Raw genomic sequence first — 17645 nt, 5'->3', positions numbered from 1 at the left:
TGTCCCCTGCATTGGCAGGCGGATTCTTAACCACTGCACCACCAGGGAAGCCCTATTCTTATATTTTTAAGAGGTCAAAAACTGTATGGGGTGGGATAGGGAGGGTGGGAGGGAGACGCAAGAGAGAGGAGATACGGGGATATATGTATATGTATAGCTGATTCACTCTGTTATAAAGCAAAAACTAACACACCATTGTAAAGCAATTATACTCCAATAAAGATGTTAAAAAAAATCATAGTAAAAATAAGAACTAAAAAAAAAAAACTATATGTAATGCTTCATGACACATGAAAATTGAATGAAATTCAAATCTCAGTGACCATAAATAGAGTTTTATTGGAATACAGCCACATTCATTCATTTACATTATTATCTATGGCTGCTTTCAGGCTACAAATGGCAGAGTTGTGATACAGTCAGTGTATGGTCTGCAAAGCATAAAATATTCACTGGCCGTTTACTGAAAAAGTTTGCAACCCCTGGCATAGAAGAATGACTGAATTCACATCTGGAGTATGAAACATACATGAGCCTGTACCAGTTCTTCATACGGGAAAGAAAGACAGCCATCAGAGACTACTGTGATTGTGTCAAAATGACTCAGGAGCCTATTTTGAAAAGCTCCCACTTGCCAAGCATGGGACAATTTGAGCATCAGTAAAGATAACTGCAATGGACTAAAACACATCAAATATGTTTAAATTCATGGGTTCATAACGATGCTGAAAACCTCACTGGTCACCTTTGGAGGGTGTTAAGAAACCATCTCATTATTCTAAATCTAGTAAACAAAGGAAAATAAACTCTTAACCTGCCTTTCCTATATGAACTATACCTCAGGATAAGCATATAGTTGATGAGGAAGAGTTTCTCTTTACAGAAGGATTCCAGCTAATGAATGAAAAAGGAATGACAAAATGAGAAAATCACCTAATGAAAAAATGGCTCTAAGGCAACGGCAATACAAAAGAGAAAGACAACAAAACACTGTGCTTCCCCATGGACAGCTACAATACCATCTCTGAGGGATTCCTGCCCCCACACCCCCAAAACTGAACCTGAATCTGATCAAGCTTGTAGATCAAATTATCAACTCAATGGAAACAGAGGGGAAAGAGTAACGTGTAAAAGACACCACAGGATGTAATCAGTAAAATCCAGATGGTGGGCAACTCTAGAAGACCCAGTTTCTTTGACAAGAAATTTCCAAGAAGAAAAACCAGAAAGGGTATTTTAAAAGACTTAAACATTTCAACCAAATGCAATGTGTGAACCTCATTTAGATCCCCATTCAAGCAAATCATCAACAAAAATATTTATGAGACAATTAGGAAAATGGGGTCACAAATTAGACACTTGATAGTAAGGAATTACTGCCCACTTTTCAAGGAGTAATAATGGTATTAATGTTTTAAAATATCTTTATCTTTCAGAGATACATTCTGAGGTGTATACAGATAAAATGAAATATCTGACACTTGCTTCAGAGAGTGTTCAGCTGGGGGCTGCTGGGTGTATAGAGACAGTCATGACAGGAGACTGACATGACTGGGTTAACCAACTGCTGAACATCGGTAACTGGTACTTCGAGGTTCAATGCATTATTCTATCTGGTACATCCAGGTTCCCTGACTCCAAAAAAAAGAAAGGACCCTGTGTTTTCTTCATGTGCTAACCTGGTGAACCAGACTGAAAGGTCAGTCCTACCCCACCGCAGACCCTGGCAGTTAAGCACTATTTGGGGACTTCTGTAGGAGTCTGAAAACACGAACCAGGTCCTTGCACTCCAGGCTAAAGCCCCCCGGGTGCAGGCTGGTCCCTCCATGAGGTGCCCCTAACCCCCAGGAACCCATCAGACTCCCTCCCCAGCGCCTGCACTCCCAGACCAGCCTTCGGCCCCGAGGGAAGTAATATCTGCCCACAGTTACCAGGTAGGGTGTCCTAGCACAACCATGACTAAAAAAAAATCCAATTTCTCTCTCCAAGCTCGTAGGGTCTCCTCTCACTTGCCCTCCCTTCTCCCCAAGGCAGAGATGCCCTATGAACAAAGGATACTGTACTGGTTCCGATGTTTTGCATTCTCCTTCATTCTCTGTAACTGTTGCTGGTGACACTTCATGCTCCAAGGGTTGTAGTGTTTAAGCTGGGAACTGACATTCCCCTTTTTCTCTACACTGTAGTACAAGACTTCAGATTTCTTCAGCCACTCAAATTCTTCTTCTAACTTATGGCTATAAAGAGACAAGGAGCCAATAAATCATAATGTCTGATCAAAACTCAGGGGCAAAGAGGCATGAAGGAACTTTCTGGAGTGATAGGAAGTTTGATACCTTGATGTGGTGGTTGTTTTAGTGTACACATTAAACACTTCATTTACCGTAGTATATTATACCTCGACAGTTGATTGATTATTTAGAAACTTTAATCTTTATTTTCTTTTTTTTTTATGTTTTAGGCTGCGCAGCATGCAGAATCTTAGTTCCCCAACCAGGGATCGAACCCGTGCCCTGTGCATTGGGAGTGCGGAGTCTTAACCACTGAACCTCCAGAGAAGTCCCAAGACAGCTGATTTAAAAAAAAAGGGGGGGGTCAGCTCGCTGTTTTTCTACAGTTGTTTTTCTACAGTAAGGAAAACCTTCGATGAAAGAACAACCTCTGCCTCCAGCCCGCACCCTGCAAGGCAGCCTTCACTGCCCTCTTCTTCTAGGCAGTACACCCCCTGGCTTCTGGTACATCCAGGTTCCCTGACTCAGAATGCTGGAGACTGAAATTCCACGAGAATAAGTCAACCTACTTAGCTACGTTTTTTTTTTTTTTTTTACAGCTAACTTTTTATCTATCTATCTATCTATTTATTTATTTATTTATGGCTGTGTTGGGTCTTCGTTTCTGTGCGAGGGCCTTCCCCAGTTGCGGCAAGTGGGGGCCACCCTTCATCGCGGTGCGCGGGCCTCTCTTGTTGCCCAGCACAGGCTCCAGATGCGCAAGCTCAGCAACCGTGGCTCACGGGCCCAGCCACTCCGCGGCATGTGGGATCTTCCCAGACCAGGGCTCGAACCCGTGTGCCCTGCATTGGCAGGCAGATTCTCAACCACTGCACCACCAGGGAAGCCCAGCTACGTTTTTAATATATATATAATTTATCTTTTCACAAGCTCTGCCAAGGTGTGGCACTTGGAGCGCTCTGCCTACGGGGATCCCCAAGATTTGGTTATGCCCAACTGACCATTCTGTCTCCCACTATCAGTGAACAACCTGAGGTGATGGGATGGCTTCTGTCTGGGTCACTGCTACATCCCCAAGATGCCACATAGGGCCTGGCACAGGGCAGATGCAGAAGGAGTGAGTGACTGAAACTTTTTTACAGCTGCCACTAGTTGTTTTACCCGAAATGGCATGATATAACTCAGAGTCAATTAAAGAGAAGCTGGGCACGCCATGTGGGAACTGACCACTGAGTGACGAGGTACCTACTAATAAGTCCATAGTGTGAGTCCTTAGCCCCAGGGGACTGGGCTGTAACTGAGATCCCTCCTCTCCCACGGAGTCCAGACTCCTCTCAGTCTATACCCACCTCTTCATCTTCTCTTCCTTCCGGTGCTGCCGCACCCAGTCCTTAGGGATCTTTTCCGTTTCTAGGACGTGATGTTTTTTGTTCGTCCACCTTAGCAGCTTACTTTTTGGTTCACAGTCTGAGTTATCTACACTGTCCATAGTTCCGTGGTCCCCTTTTAATGGATATGCTATTAAACACAAGTTCCTGTCTTCATCTTCTTCAAAGCTCACAGATACCACACCTGGAGGAAGGGTGAGGAACAAAGAGGACTTTTAATTCCACAGGAAGATGTGTTACAAATAACATGATTGTAACATTTATTTTTTTCTTACCCTGTTCCTTAGTCTCTATGTTGCCAGAGGCCCCAAACTCATCTGCAAACCTAACAAATATCAAAACATCTAGAAAAGATGACACCATACAAGACAAGCAATTAGGGAGCAAACATGGCTGAGAGTCTTCCTCTCTGATGCACTCAACAAGGCAAGAGCCAAAGAATTACAAGACACATTTTTCCATCATTGAAAATGTTTATTAATTTTTATGTAATTCCTCTAATCCTAAGAGAGACGTAAAAACATTTGCTCTTTATATCTTGTGGGAATTTTTAAGGCCCTAAACAGTAACTCCAACAGCCTTGAGGCTTGCTTTAAAGCAGAGCCTGAACAGAGATTTGCCTGAGGGGTAAGAAGCATCCAACAATAAGGGAAGACTGGGCAAGCAAAACAAAATAAAGGAGCAAACGAAACAAACCACACAGCACAAAAGACACCCTAGCAAAGGCTTCTTGCAGCGCCCCCCCACTGGGCACCCCAAGCCTTTTGCCCTTCTTGAATATATTGCTTTATTGGTCTTTGCAGTCTCATGTCACAAAAGAACAAAATGAACACAAGGCAAATAGGGTTGGGCTGGGAGCACAGACGCGTAGTGGCCTTGAAAGCAGCTCTCCCCGAGTCTCTAGAACCTGCCATGTGTAATTAGACAGTCTTTGAGGAGGGGGCTGTCAGGTGGGAGTGTTTCAGCAGGTGCCGACGAGTGCCTTACAGCCGACTGGCTGAACACCTTTCCTCCCAGGCCTCTGTGGCCTGGGATCACTCAATTTGCTCAGTCCTTGCTGCAGGGGAATGCGTGCTCAGAGAGACGACACTTCTGAGGTGGTACCTGGCTCTGGGCGCAGAGGAGCCGGGGTGGGGAATTCAGGGGACCACATTTTCCTGTGGCCATGGGAAAAGAACCAGGGAAAAAATGGGGGCAGGGGCAGCCAGCTAACAAGGGGCCTTTGGCTTTGTCCTGGAAAAAACAACAGAGAAGGACCAAGTGAGGGCCCCCAACTCCCCCACCCCAACCGCAACACACATGCATATTCAGAGTACAAAGAGAGACGCCCAGTACATTGTCTTCAAAGAGCATGTTTCAACAGTTCCAGAAGAACCCAAGTTGTTCAAGAGTCTTCTGCATAACCAGGCAATGCAACTTTAAAATTAATTTCCTTAATGGATTCTTCCTGATTTACAAAGGATCTCCGCCCTCCCCAGGAAAGACCACACCATGCTGTTGGCTGCTGATTCCCCCCCCACCCCCACCAAAATGCATTATAAAAAGGAAGAAAGAGTCACCATATGTGAATCAAAGGGTTGCCGTAATAAAGCCATTTCGGGGACATTCCGTAATAGCAAAGGGCTTCAGCTAATCAGCACAAGCCTCCCACTCCTGCATTCCATCTGACTCAACTCTGCTCCCAGCCTACCTAATCAACAGGGCTTCTGGTTTCCTGGAGGACAAAAAGCAGGCGGCAAGCATTCTGGGTAAAATCCTCCCAAAGTCTTCCCCGGATGTCTCCTCATGGGGGATTATGGGTTACCGAGATAAAGAGACACCTGAACATAAAACACAACTACACTTCCACCAAAAATAAACTCAAAACAAACCCACAAAACAAAACAGAATTGAGCAATCTTACCGGGACTTGAAAACTGAGGGTGTGAGGTGCTGGGCGGAGGGCCAAGAGGAGAAGGAGGAGGGAGAAAACAGAGTGAGCGGGAGGGGTGAGGGCTCCGGGGATGGCTGCCTGGGCCTTCCTTGGCCGCGACGCCTTGCATGTCCTTGCCAGGCGCTGGCGACCCCTACAGCAGCTGGGGGCTCACCTTTGTACTGGGGAGTGAATTTGCGCATCTCCGCAGGGAGGGTCTCGTAGAACTGGTGCTCCCTCGGGACCAGGGGCTTGCACAGGGTCGTCTCGTTGAAGCGGAGCACGCACGAGTGCCCCCCGACCTGGTGGACAAAGGGCTCCAGCAGGATGCCCTTGGCGCGGGGCTCCACGTCCATGGCCCTGAAGGCTGGGCTCATCCTCCAGGTGCAGGCAGCAGGGAGAAGGGGGAGGCAGCGGGGTCCAGCGGCCAGGGCGTCCTCTGTCGTCTGTCCGTGCGTCCGTCTGTCTGGCCTCAGCTCCTCGGTTGTGTGGGCCAGGACGCTCTGCCGGAAGCAAAGAGTGACAACGGAGTTGGAAAGGGACAGGAACCGCCTTAGAGGTGCTAGCCCTCCTCTTCCAGCAGAAAGACAAAAACAGCCTGAGCTCCCGCGGAGTCCCGCCCACGCCGCCCACTTCGGCCCCGCCTCCTCCCACAGAAACAAGCAGCCAGAGCTCTCCCCCGCGGGCCCAAGCCGACTGGCAGGGACAGGTTGCGGGACCCTTAAACAGCCCCAATCACCCCACCAGGCGTTAGAAAGCCACTACCGCGAAGCCACGACGACGAAATTGTGATTTTAGGTAAAATCACAATTTCAAACCTAATATTCTGATTAAATCTTACCATTTTCTAATAAAATTGTTAAACTTACAGAAATTGACATCCAAGTCCCTCCGTTAATTATATAAATATATTTTAATGGACTTTATTTTTTTAGAGCAGTTTTAGGTTCACGGCAAAATTGAGAAAATACTGAGATTTCCCATCTGCCCCGCATATGCATGGATAGCCTCCTCCATTATCAATATCCCCCATCAGAGTGGTACACTTATTACATATGATGATGAATCTATACTGATACAGCACCATAGTCTACATTAGGGTTCACTCTTGGTTGTTAATTATGTTTTTATAAAATGCATTTAAAGGGAAAACCTACTTATGCACCATCTAGTAAGATTTACTCCCCCAGGGTGCGCACACTGCCCTGCTCAAGGCCAAAGACAAGCCCCATTAACCTTATTAGCAGTGGAGCTTGGGCCTAGCTTTAATGATTAACGTCTGTATCGAAAAACAACTGATCGAGGCTGGCTAACTCCTTTTAAAAAGATACACAGTATTCTAGGTCACCAACTATTTTTATCCGTTCTATCCCCATCTCCAAAAGCTGGGGCACACCTTTAAACCAAAGTTGCATTCTTGGGGCACTCAGGGGTCTCATTCACTGAGATCCAGGAACTTAGACCTGACTTCAGATCCCCAAGCACAATGGATCTCAGCAAAGCACACCTCTATGCGCCTGTGGACCGTTTCAGGGTATGTCAACCTCATTCTGTTTTCTGTCTATAATTTACAGACTACACAGTTGCTACTAGCACTACTAACGGGGCTTGGGCTACATTTCAGTATCTGTACAGGTTTCTTACTGGGAACTCCTCCAACTCCCATGACTCCAACTGAGATGGTGGTGGTGAGAATGGGTTGGTTGGAGATTTGCCCACTGTCCTCTAAGGAGGGTAAAGCACCCCAGTCTATGCTAGGCTCACTATAGGAACTTCCTTCATATGGTCCTCGGGATACTTTCTATGAGGTAGACACCTCTCTCCCTATTGGAAACAATGAAGCTGATTCTGGGAGCTGAGGAAACTCATCCAGGGCTAGGGACAAGAAGCCACAGTTTCCAAGTGAACCTCAATCTGTTGGATGCCCCCACACGGCTGCCACTGGGGCCCAAGGTCTCTGGCACATCTGCCTTGGTATAGCACTTAAAAGTATATGGGACATTTACCTTGTCCTGTGACAGTGCTTTCACCGTGTATTTATATTTTCTGTTTATAAAGCAGCCTCTTTTTTTTTTTTTTTTTTTTTTTTTTTAAGATTTATTTATTGATTGATTGATTGCTATGTTGGTTCTTCGTTTCTGTGCGAGGGCTCTCTCTAGTTGCGGCGAGCGGGGGCCACTCTTCATCGCGGTGCGCGGGCCTCTCACCATCGCGGCCTCTCTTGTTGCGGAGCACAGGCTCCAGACACGCAGGCTCAGTAGTTGTGGCTCACGGGCCCAGCCGCTCCGCGGCACGTGGGATCCTCCCAGACCAGGGCCCGAGCCCGCGTCCCCTGCACCGGCAGGCGGACTCCCAACCACTGCGCCACCAGGGAAGCCCCTAAAGCAGCCTCTTTTAAAGAGTTTAGGGACTTCACTGGTGGCGCAGTGGTAAAGAATCCACCTGCCAATGCAGGGGACAGGGGTTCGAGCCCTGGTCTGGGAAGATCCCACATGCCATGGAGCAACTAAGCCCGTGCTCCACAACTACTGAGCCTGCACTCTAGGGCCTGAGAGCCACATCTACTGAGCCCATGCACCGCAACTACTGAAGCCCACATGCTCTAGAGCCTGTGCTCCACCACAGGAGAAGCCACCGCGATGAGAAGCCCATGCACTACAACGAAGAGTAGCCCCCGCTCACAGCAACTAGAGAAAGCCCACGCATAGCAACAAAGACCCAACGCAGCCAAAAAATAAATTAAGTAATTTTAAAAATAAATAAATAAAGAGTTTAGCTGGTGTTAATCTCTTCCTTTCAGAGAGAACCAAGAGTGGGCGCCCATTGGACTCAAGGATTAGGAATCAATAAGCTTTCCTATATGCAAAGAGCAGAATACCAAAGGTTCTGATTTCTCACCTGGCACTACCTTCTCATTACAGAAGCCCTCAGGAGGGCATGTGCTGTGAGGAGTCCCAAGACACAACACAGGCAATCAGCTCGAAGGATAAGTACCTTCCAGCCATTCCAGGCTCTCTCCAGAAGGTGGAGCTCTGAGATGCTTGGCCACGCAAGCCCTTTAGGTTTATAGAGACCAGTTCACACCAGTTTTTCAGTAGTGAAAAAGACCTCTTGAGTAAGAGCAACACAAAAGGAAAGCTACTGACTCATGATCGGTCTACCAGTACCCAAGCAAGAACCAGGTACCATAATTATGAAACCGTGAAAGCACAAGATGCTCCCCATGGGCCAGGCTTTAGAAACACAATTCAAACCTTTCATAAACGTGTAAAACTCCTTTTGTTACTACAGCAATGCCGACACCAATGCAATCCCTTTCCAATTCTGTTCAAGATTCCTTAAATGTATTCAATTAAGTAGAAAAAAAATCTCTCTCCAGGCATCTCTCTTACCCATTCCCCACCTCCAGCGAAAAATCCAAAACAAAAACTGGTCCCATGGGGCTTCCTTGGTGGCACAGTGGTTGGGAGTCTGCCTGCCAATGCAGGGGACACGGGTTCGAGCCCTGGTCTGGGAAGATCCCACATGCCGCGGAGCAACTAGGCCCGTGAGCCACAATTACTGAGCCTGCGCGTCTGGAGCCTGTGCTCCGCAACAAGCGAGGCCGCGATAATGAGGCCCGCGCACCGCGATGAAGAGTGGCCCCCACTTGCCACAACTAGAGAAAGCCCTCGCACAGAAACGAAGACCCAACACAGCCATAAATAAATAAATAAATAATAAAAATTTAAAAAAAAAAATCAGGTTGTTTTCTAAAAAAAAAAAAAAAAAAAACAAAAAACCTGGTCCTTCATGGTAGCTCTCTGGAGTATGGTTCGTGGGTGTGGCTGGAGGCTGAAAAGCCCAGTGAGGGTCTATACCTCCTTCTCCCAGGTCTCCCATGTGTTCATTAGCTGCTGGAACTTTGACACAGAACCTTGCCAACCCTCCCGCCAGCACCCAACTCTGGCAGTCCACAGGACATTGCTCCCCAGAGAAGAATCATCATCTTAGGTAGAAAGGCAAGGAAAATAAGGCCCTTTCTCGCCTGTGCCAAGCCTGATGACAGAGGAAACTCCTAAATGGCAGAATTAGGGAGAAAATTGATCCTGTAGTGAGGTGGAGCCAGATTCTAGTCCCAGTTCTGCCATTCAATTGCTTGGAGGAAGATTCCAAGTCCCTGCTCCCTTTGGGTTCCAGTTTTCTGGCCTGTAAAATGAGGAGGAGAGGCCTGGGGTAGATCTCTACTCTGTGGGTAGTATAATCAAATTAGTGAGTGGTAATCAGCAGTTTGTTTTAATCAAATAGGAAAAAAACAGTAAAAATCATTGCATTGCACATAATAAGGTAAGTCCTGTTTTGTGATTCTTTGATTTCAATTATGTTCAATCTCTCAATATGAAGATAACTATGGCTTCTCTATACAACATACTTCTTACATTTGGGGCTTCAGACAAAGAAATGGAGCTTTTGTTCTAGGGTCCCTTACGGACCCTATCCCTGTGGGAAAATGAAGGATCAACTTCCCAGGGATTACACCCCAGATCAGCTTCTTCTCTAGTGGCTTCAGCCTGGTCAGAAGAAAGAAAAATGCCCAAAGCACCTGCTCTGTTTCACTGCTACTCTTTTTCTGTTCCACATGTGGTTTGAGCAGTTGGATCTCTTAAAGGTTTTTAAACATCTGAGGTCTAAGGCCCAGTTTCCCAGGAATCCTAGAATATTAATGGTTACTGAGAAGTCCATGTGATGTGTGGACCCTGTATCTAGTGAGATAGGGAATAACCATAAAACACTGGCTTCAGATTTAGCATCTATTTTAGCTTTCCACATTGCCTCACGTTTGTCCATGAAACTATCGATAGGTAAGAAACACAGAACATGATTCATCCTAGGACAGGACATAGATTTCCCCCACAGCCCATCTCCCTAAATCTATCAAATTAGTTTAAGGATCTGCTGGAAACAATGCCTTAATAGTCTTAACTTATAAAATATTGCAAATAAAACAACTATGACTCATGAAAACCCCTGGGCCCTTAGCTCACACATCTAGAATGTGGTTAATGAGGCTACAAATGGGATCTGCTGGGGCCACTTACTCCGCCTCAAGAAAAGCCCCAGGGTTGGGCAGTCACAGGAGATGGTGTGAAGCACACTAGCCCAATGGTGGAAGAATAACCTTCACCATCTGCACCTCCTCTCCATGAGCCCAGAGCCACTGCCCACATCTGCACACATCCATACACAACCCATGACTATACCACCAGGGTCAGTCACTGGAATTCTCAAACATTGCTGGTAGGAATAAAAGAAGTACAGCCACCTTGGAAAACAGTTTGGCAGTTTCTTATTAAGTTAGACATATACTTATTATATGACCCAGTAATCCTACTCATAGGTATTTACCTAAAAGAAATGAAAATGAATGTCCACATAAAGACTTGTACACGAATGTTCACAGCAGCACTATTCACAATAGCCAAAAGGTGGGAACAACCCAAATGTCCATCAAATGGGTGAATGAATAAACAAACTGTGGTGTATCCATATAATGGAATATTATTCAGCAATAAAAGGAATGTATTGATATATGCAACAACAAAGATTAATCACAAAAGCATTATGTTAACTGAAAAAAGCCAATCACAAAAGACTATATACTGTGTGATTCCATTTTTACGACATTCAAGAAAAAGCAAAACTGTAATAGCAGAAAGTAGATAAGCAGTTGCCAGGGGGCAGAGGTAGGGGAATAGGACTGACTGCAAAGAGGTCCAAGAGAACTTTTAGGGGTAATGAAGATGTTCTATGCTGTGACTGGAACAGTGATTACATGGCTGCATAAATTTGTCAAAACTCATCAAATTATAGACTTAAAAATCAGTGACTCTTGGGGCTTCCCTGGTAGCGCAGTGGTTAAGAAGCCGCCTGCCAATGCAAGGGACACGGGTTTGAGCCCTGGCCTGGGAAGATCCCACATGTCGCAGAGCAACTAAGCCCGTGTGCCACAACTACTGAGCCTGTGCTCTAGAGCCCGCAAGCCACAACTACTGAGCCCGCAAGCCACAACTACTGAGCCCACGTGCCACAACTACTGAAGCCCGCACGCCTGGAGCCCATGCTCCGCAACAAGAGAAGCCACGACAATGAGAAGCCTGCGCACCGCAACGAAGAGTAACCCCCGCTCACAGCAATGACGATGCAACACAGCCAGAAATTTTTTAAAAATTAATTAATTAAAATAAATAAATAAAATCAATGAATCTTATTGTATATAAATTATATTTCAATAAACAGCTTGAATTTTTTCTTTTTTAATTTACAAAACTTTCATAAGTACAAATTATTTTAATAATCAGAAAAGACTGTAATTAAAAGATCATATTAGCTGTTAAATAGTTTTTTTTTAATAAATTTAATTTATTTATTTTTGGCTGTGTTGGGTCTTCATTCCTGCACGCGGGTTTTCTCTAGTTGTGGTGAGCGGGGGCTACTCTGCGTTGTGGTGTGCGGGCTTCTCATTGCGGTGGCTTCTATTGTTGCAGAGCACGGGCTCTAGGCACGCAGGCTTCAGTAGTTGTGGCACGCGGACTCAGCAGTTGTGGCCTGAGGGCTTATTTGCTCCGCGGCATGTGGGATCTTCCCAGACCAGGGCTCGAACCCGTGTCCCCTGCATTGGCAGGCAGATTCTTAACCACTGCGCCACAAGGGAAGTTCCAGTTATCTTTTTTAATTCTTGTAAAGCCAAAGCAAAAGCATACTTTACACACAAATGGGCAGAACAGAAGCATAACGGTCCAATAAGCCTTTCAGTAAAACACCCATGACAAAAGAAAAATCAACAGCAAATCCGCTCCAATTATACTGGTTTTCTTGTTATTTCTCAAACATGCTTGATACATACCTACCTCAGGGTCTCTGTCCTTGCCATTCCCTCTGCTTGGTGCACTTTTCCTCAGATATCTCCCTGGCTCACTCTCGTACCTCCTTCAGCTCTTTATGCAAATATCACCTCTTTAATGAAGTCTTCCTTAGCCACCCCATCTAAAAGTGCCATATCTCCCCATCCACATTCCTTACACAACCGTGCTTTATTTTCTCCTCAACACTTATCACCACCTAACATACTATATGTTTTATTTGTCCTGTTTATTTTCTGTCTCCTCCACTCTGCCCCACCAGAAAATAAAGTCCATAAAGTCAGACATTTTGGACTGCTCTGTTTACTGCTGAATCTCCAGAGCCCAGAAGAGCACGAGCACCGAGTAAGCACTCCACAGAATGTGCCTCAAATCACTACTGCGTCATGAATACCTGCTGCACACAGATCAACAGAGAACTCAAAAGGCACCCACTGCAATTATCCAAACCCACACCAACCGCACAGGGAATACAATCGTTAAAAAGCGGCACGCCACACACTTTACAAAATGCATTCTGAGCATCGGCTGGGTATTAATTTTGCATTTATAATCTCCCACCTTATTAGGTCTGCACTAACTGGGGAGTATAAATGAAGGACCCTGCACCTGAAGACTCATCTGGTTCCTGCTGGTGTGGAAACATCTCATGTAAACAAAGCCTAAACTCTCAATCTAATGACAACCAACCTCTTGGAAAATTCTCTCTTGTAGAAAATCAGGCAGAAGAATGGTCACTGAAGAATAAACTTTTAAAATGTGGATACAAGAAGATTAAAATCCTATCATAGTTTAAAACAAATATACTAGTTAGCATTCAGAAATTCTGTGTTAGTATTGAGTTGACATCCCAAAGACCCAAGGCTTTCAGGTTGCTAAGTTATCACTAAAAGATAATTATCCCCATCTTTTGCAGGCAAAGCAAAGAAAGGCCATGGGGTTGGTGCTGAGTATTTGCTGAAGGCCTTTTCAGCAATGCTGGTGGGTCTGCCATCCAGCTTCAAACAAGGTGTCTCTGCAAGACAGTGCAGGCGAAAAATTATTCCCTCCATGACCTGGACTTCTAGAAAAGCTGGGCAGCAGATAAGGCACAATCCCTGGTGACAAAATGAATAAACCAAAAGGAGATTTAGCAAAATAAAGCCAGGAAGGAAGAAGAAAGCTTTTAATGTTTGCCTTGTGGGAGGCACCAAGGAAGGTGGCTGACCAGACTGACCCATTTGGGTCATGGGTATATGGCATCAAACTACACCAACCCCAGGAAAACTCCCACTGCTGCTCCATAAAAATCAGGTCCTGGCAGGACATCTCTTGTACCCCAACACGAACGCACTCACCTCCACATCCAGCAATACGAAAGTGCATGATGGACTATTAGGATACTATAAAACATTGTTTATCACTTTTATATTTTTAAAACAATCTGATATTCTCTTCAATTAAAAGAAGCAAGATACAGGGAATTCCCTAGTGGTCCAGTGGTTAGGACTCCATGCTTTTACTGCCAGGGCCCAGGCTGGATCCCTGGTCAGGGAACTAAGATCCTGCAAACCATGTGGGGCAGCCAAAAAAAAAAAAAAGGAAGATACAAAATTGTATAATCTATGATATTAGCCGAACTATGTCATAAGACTTACAGAGGAAAAGACTGGCAAAAAGTTCCAGCTTTGCCACTAAATTGTACACTTAGAAGTGGTTAAAATGGTAAATTTTATGTTATGTTCATTTTACTACACACCGAAAAAACCCTAAAAACAAAAATACCAGCTACTCACAGGGGTCATGGCTGCCCACCCCCTCCCAAGGCCCTGGAGTCACTGGATAAAAAATGTTGAATGTCTTGAAGTCTCACAGCTGATATATGAAAAAAATTTGACAAATGTTTCCCAAATTTGATGACAACCCTAAAAATTTACATGACATATGATGAATCGTGAGACTGAAAGAAACTGTTCTAAGTTGTCAATAATAGAAAGCAGATGGGGGGCTTTCCTGGTGGCGCAGTGGTTGAGAATCTGCCTGCCAGTGCAGGGGACACGGGTTCGCGCCCTGGTCTGGGAAGATCCCACATGCCGCGGAGCGACTGGGCCCGTGAGCCACAACTGCTGAGCCTGCGCGTCTGGAGCCTGTGCTCCGCAACAAGAGAGGCCGCGATGGTGAGAGGCCCACGCACCGTGAGGAAGAGTGGCCCCCGCTTGCCGCAACTGGAGAAAGCCCTCGCACAGAAACGAAGACCCAACACAGCCATAAATAAATAAATAAATAAATAAAATATTAAAAAAAAAAAAAAGAAAGCAGATGGGACTTCCCTGGTGGTCCAGTGATTAAGAATCCACCTTCCAGGACTTCCCTCGTGGCGCAGTGGTTAAGAATCCGCCTGCCAGTGCAGGGGACACCGGTTTGAGCCCTGGTCCGGGAAGATCCCACATGCTGCAGAGCAACGAAACCCGTGCGCCGCAACTACTGAGCCTGCACTCTAGAGCCCAGGAGCCACAACTACTGAGCCCGTGTGCCTAGAGCCTGTGCTCCACAACAAGAGAACGAGAAACCCACGTCCCACAATGAAGAGTAGCCCCTGCTCGCCACAACGAGAAAGCCCATGCAGCAATGAAGACCCAACGCAGCCAAATTAATTAATTAATTAAATTAAAAAAAAAAAGAATCTGCCTTCCAATGCAGGGGATGGGGGTTCAATCCCTGGTTGGGTAACTAAGATCCCGCATGCCGCAACTAAGACCTGATACAGACAAATAAATAAATAAATACATAAATTTGGGGGGGGGGCCTTTTTATTTATTTATTTATTTTTGCTGTGTTGGATCTTCGTTTCTGTGCGAGGGCTTTCTCTAGTTGCGGCAAGTGGGGGCCACTCTTCATCGCGGTGCACGGGCCTCTCACTATCGCAGCCTCTCTTGTTGCGGAGCACAGGCTCCAGACGCGCAGGCTCAGTAATTGTGGCTCACGGGCCCAGCTGCTCCGCGGCATGTGGGATCTTCCGGGACCAGGGCTCGAACCCGTGTCCCCTGCATTGGCAGGCGGATTCTTACCCACTGAGCCACCAGGGAAGCCCCATAAATATTTTTTAAAAAATAAATTTTAAAAATTGTAACAGGTGTTATCCTACAATAAATTTAAATGACAGCTAACAAATGAAATAAATTTATGGAAAGCAAATGACAATTAACCACCCTAGAGTAGTGACTATGTGACCTTTTTATTTTATTATTTTATTTTTAAATTTTTTGGCTGCGATGTGCGGCATGCAGGATCTTAGTTCCCTGACCAGGGATCGAACCACTGCCCTTGCAATGGAAGTGCAGAGTCCTAACCACTGGACTGCCAGGGAAGTCCCTATGTGCCATTTTTATAGAAAAATTATGGCACTGCTATCATAGAATGAGGCAGTCAATATGCTGCTCAGAAATGTAGGGAAAAAATATTGTACTATTGATTTTTGAAATGTGTAACTTTTTGTGTTTTCTTTTTTCAATCCAAACATTTACTGTCTTACATTATTGGGGTTTTTTTTCATTTTTTTTTTTAAATTTAATTAATTAATTTATTTATTTTTGGCTGTGTTGGGTCTTCGTTTCTGTGCAAGGGCTTTCTCTAGTTGCGGCAAGCGGGGGCCACTCTTCATCGCGGTGCGTGGGCCTTTCACTGTCGCGGCCTCTCTTGTTGTGGGGCACAGGCTCCAGACGCACAGGCTCAGTAGTTGTGGCTCACGGGCCTAGCTGCTCCGTGGCATGTGGGATCTTCCCAGACCAGGGCTCGAACCCGTGTCCCCTGCATTGGCAGGCAGATTCTCAACCACTGCGCCACCAGGGAAGCCCTAAATTTTTTTTTTTAAGGAATTCCTTTATTTTTATTATTTATTTATTTATTCATTTATTTTTGGCTGTGTAGGGTCTTTGTTTCTGTGCAAGGGCTTTCTCTAGTTGCGGCAAGCGGGGGCCACTCTTCATCGCGGTGCGCGGGCGCCTCACTATCGCGGCCTCTCTTGTTGCGGAGCACAAGCTCCAGATGCGCAGGCTCAGTAGTTGTGGCTCACGGGCCTAGTTGCTCCGCGGCATGTGGGATCTTCCCAGACCAGGGCTCGAACCCGTGTCCCCTGCATTGGCAGGCAGATTCTCAATCACTGAGCCACCAGGGAAGCCCTTTTTTTTTTTTAAAGTTTTTATTGGAGTATAGTTGATTTACAATGTTGTGTTAGTTTCAGGTGTACAGGAAAGTGAATCAGTTATACATATACATATATTCACTCTTTTTTTTAGATTCTTTTCCCATATAGACCATTACAGAGTATTGAGTAGAGTTCCCTGTGCTATACAGTTGGTCTTTATTAGTTATTTATTTTATATATAGAAGTATATATATGTCAATCCCAATCTCCCAATTTATCGCTCCCCTCCCCTTTCCCCTGGTAACCATAAGTTTGTTTTCTACATCTGTAACTCTATTTCTGTTTTGTAGATAAGTTCACTTTCTTACCTTATTGTTTTCACAATTGTAAATTCTTTTGTTTAAAGACGGTACTTATAATTATATATTTATATAAATCAATTATATATATTTGTTACACTATATAAACTTCAGCCACCACAAAAGCTGGATCTGCCCAGTACTAAGTGGTAAGATTGTTATTCCCATCTCTTCAGTTTTCTGAATGTTCCAAACTTCTTGAAATTTTCTCGAACTCAGAGCATGTGTTTGTTACCTTTATAACTGGGAGTGAAAATATTAGGGGGAAAAATAATTCACTACAACTGAAATAAGAAACCCAGATGGCTGCTCAGCTCTTGAAGGTTTTAAATTCATCCGCCAAAAAACCCCGATGCAACCCACACTGCATGCTCAGAGCTCCACTCCGTGATGGAGACCCTGGGAGACCGACCACATGTAAACAAGGGAGGATAATAACCCCAACACATCCTGTCCCTAAAATGTGTACAAGGTGCTGAAAGGTCAGAGGAGGAAGTGACCAACTCAATCTTCAGTGACAATGGGATACAACCATGTCAGAGAAAAGAGTTACCGTTTACCAAGCTGTTAGTCTGTTCTGTAACTCCCTCCCTCCTATGACAGCCTTCTGGAGTAGATACTAAGATCACTCCCACTACAGATGGGTGCACTGAGGCACCAGATCACCTAGGCCTCATCATGGAAAATGACAGGTACTTTGAGATGAAAGAGTCACTGCTAAGAAGGCTGGAAGGGT

General features: G+C 45.3%; 1 protein-coding gene across 7 annotated transcripts in view; it reads right to left on the bottom strand.

Moving 5' to 3' along the window:
* IP6K2 (inositol hexakisphosphate kinase 2) overlaps window positions 1-17645 on the bottom strand; it is a 31130-nt gene that overhangs the window by 2845 nt on the left and 10640 nt on the right. For 5 of the 7 annotated variants that reach the window (XM_028163205.2, XM_057555088.1, XM_057555085.1 and 2 more), the window contains 3 exons: window positions 5704-6031; window positions 3578-3800; window positions 2059-2234 (listed from right to left, as the gene is read on the bottom strand). In XM_028163205.2, coding sequence (XP_028019006.1) covers window positions 2059-2234; window positions 3578-3800; window positions 5704-5905 — 601 coding nt within the window. In that variant the 5' untranslated portion in view covers window positions 5906-6031. Of the gene's footprint in view, window positions 1-2058; window positions 2235-3577; window positions 3801-3891; window positions 4682-5703; window positions 6032-17645 lie in introns of those variants that run through there. The other 2 variants (XM_057555089.1, XM_007168787.3) reach the window with 1 other exon arrangement.

The sequence above is a fragment of the Balaenoptera acutorostrata genome, chromosome 10 (assembly GCF_949987535.1).
Source record: "Balaenoptera acutorostrata chromosome 10, mBalAcu1.1, whole genome shotgun sequence".
Taxonomy (NCBI): Eukaryota; Metazoa; Chordata; class Mammalia; order Artiodactyla; family Balaenopteridae; genus Balaenoptera; species Balaenoptera acutorostrata.
Note: the sequence above shows the minus strand (reverse complement) of the source record. Positions and strands in the feature narration are given on the sequence as shown.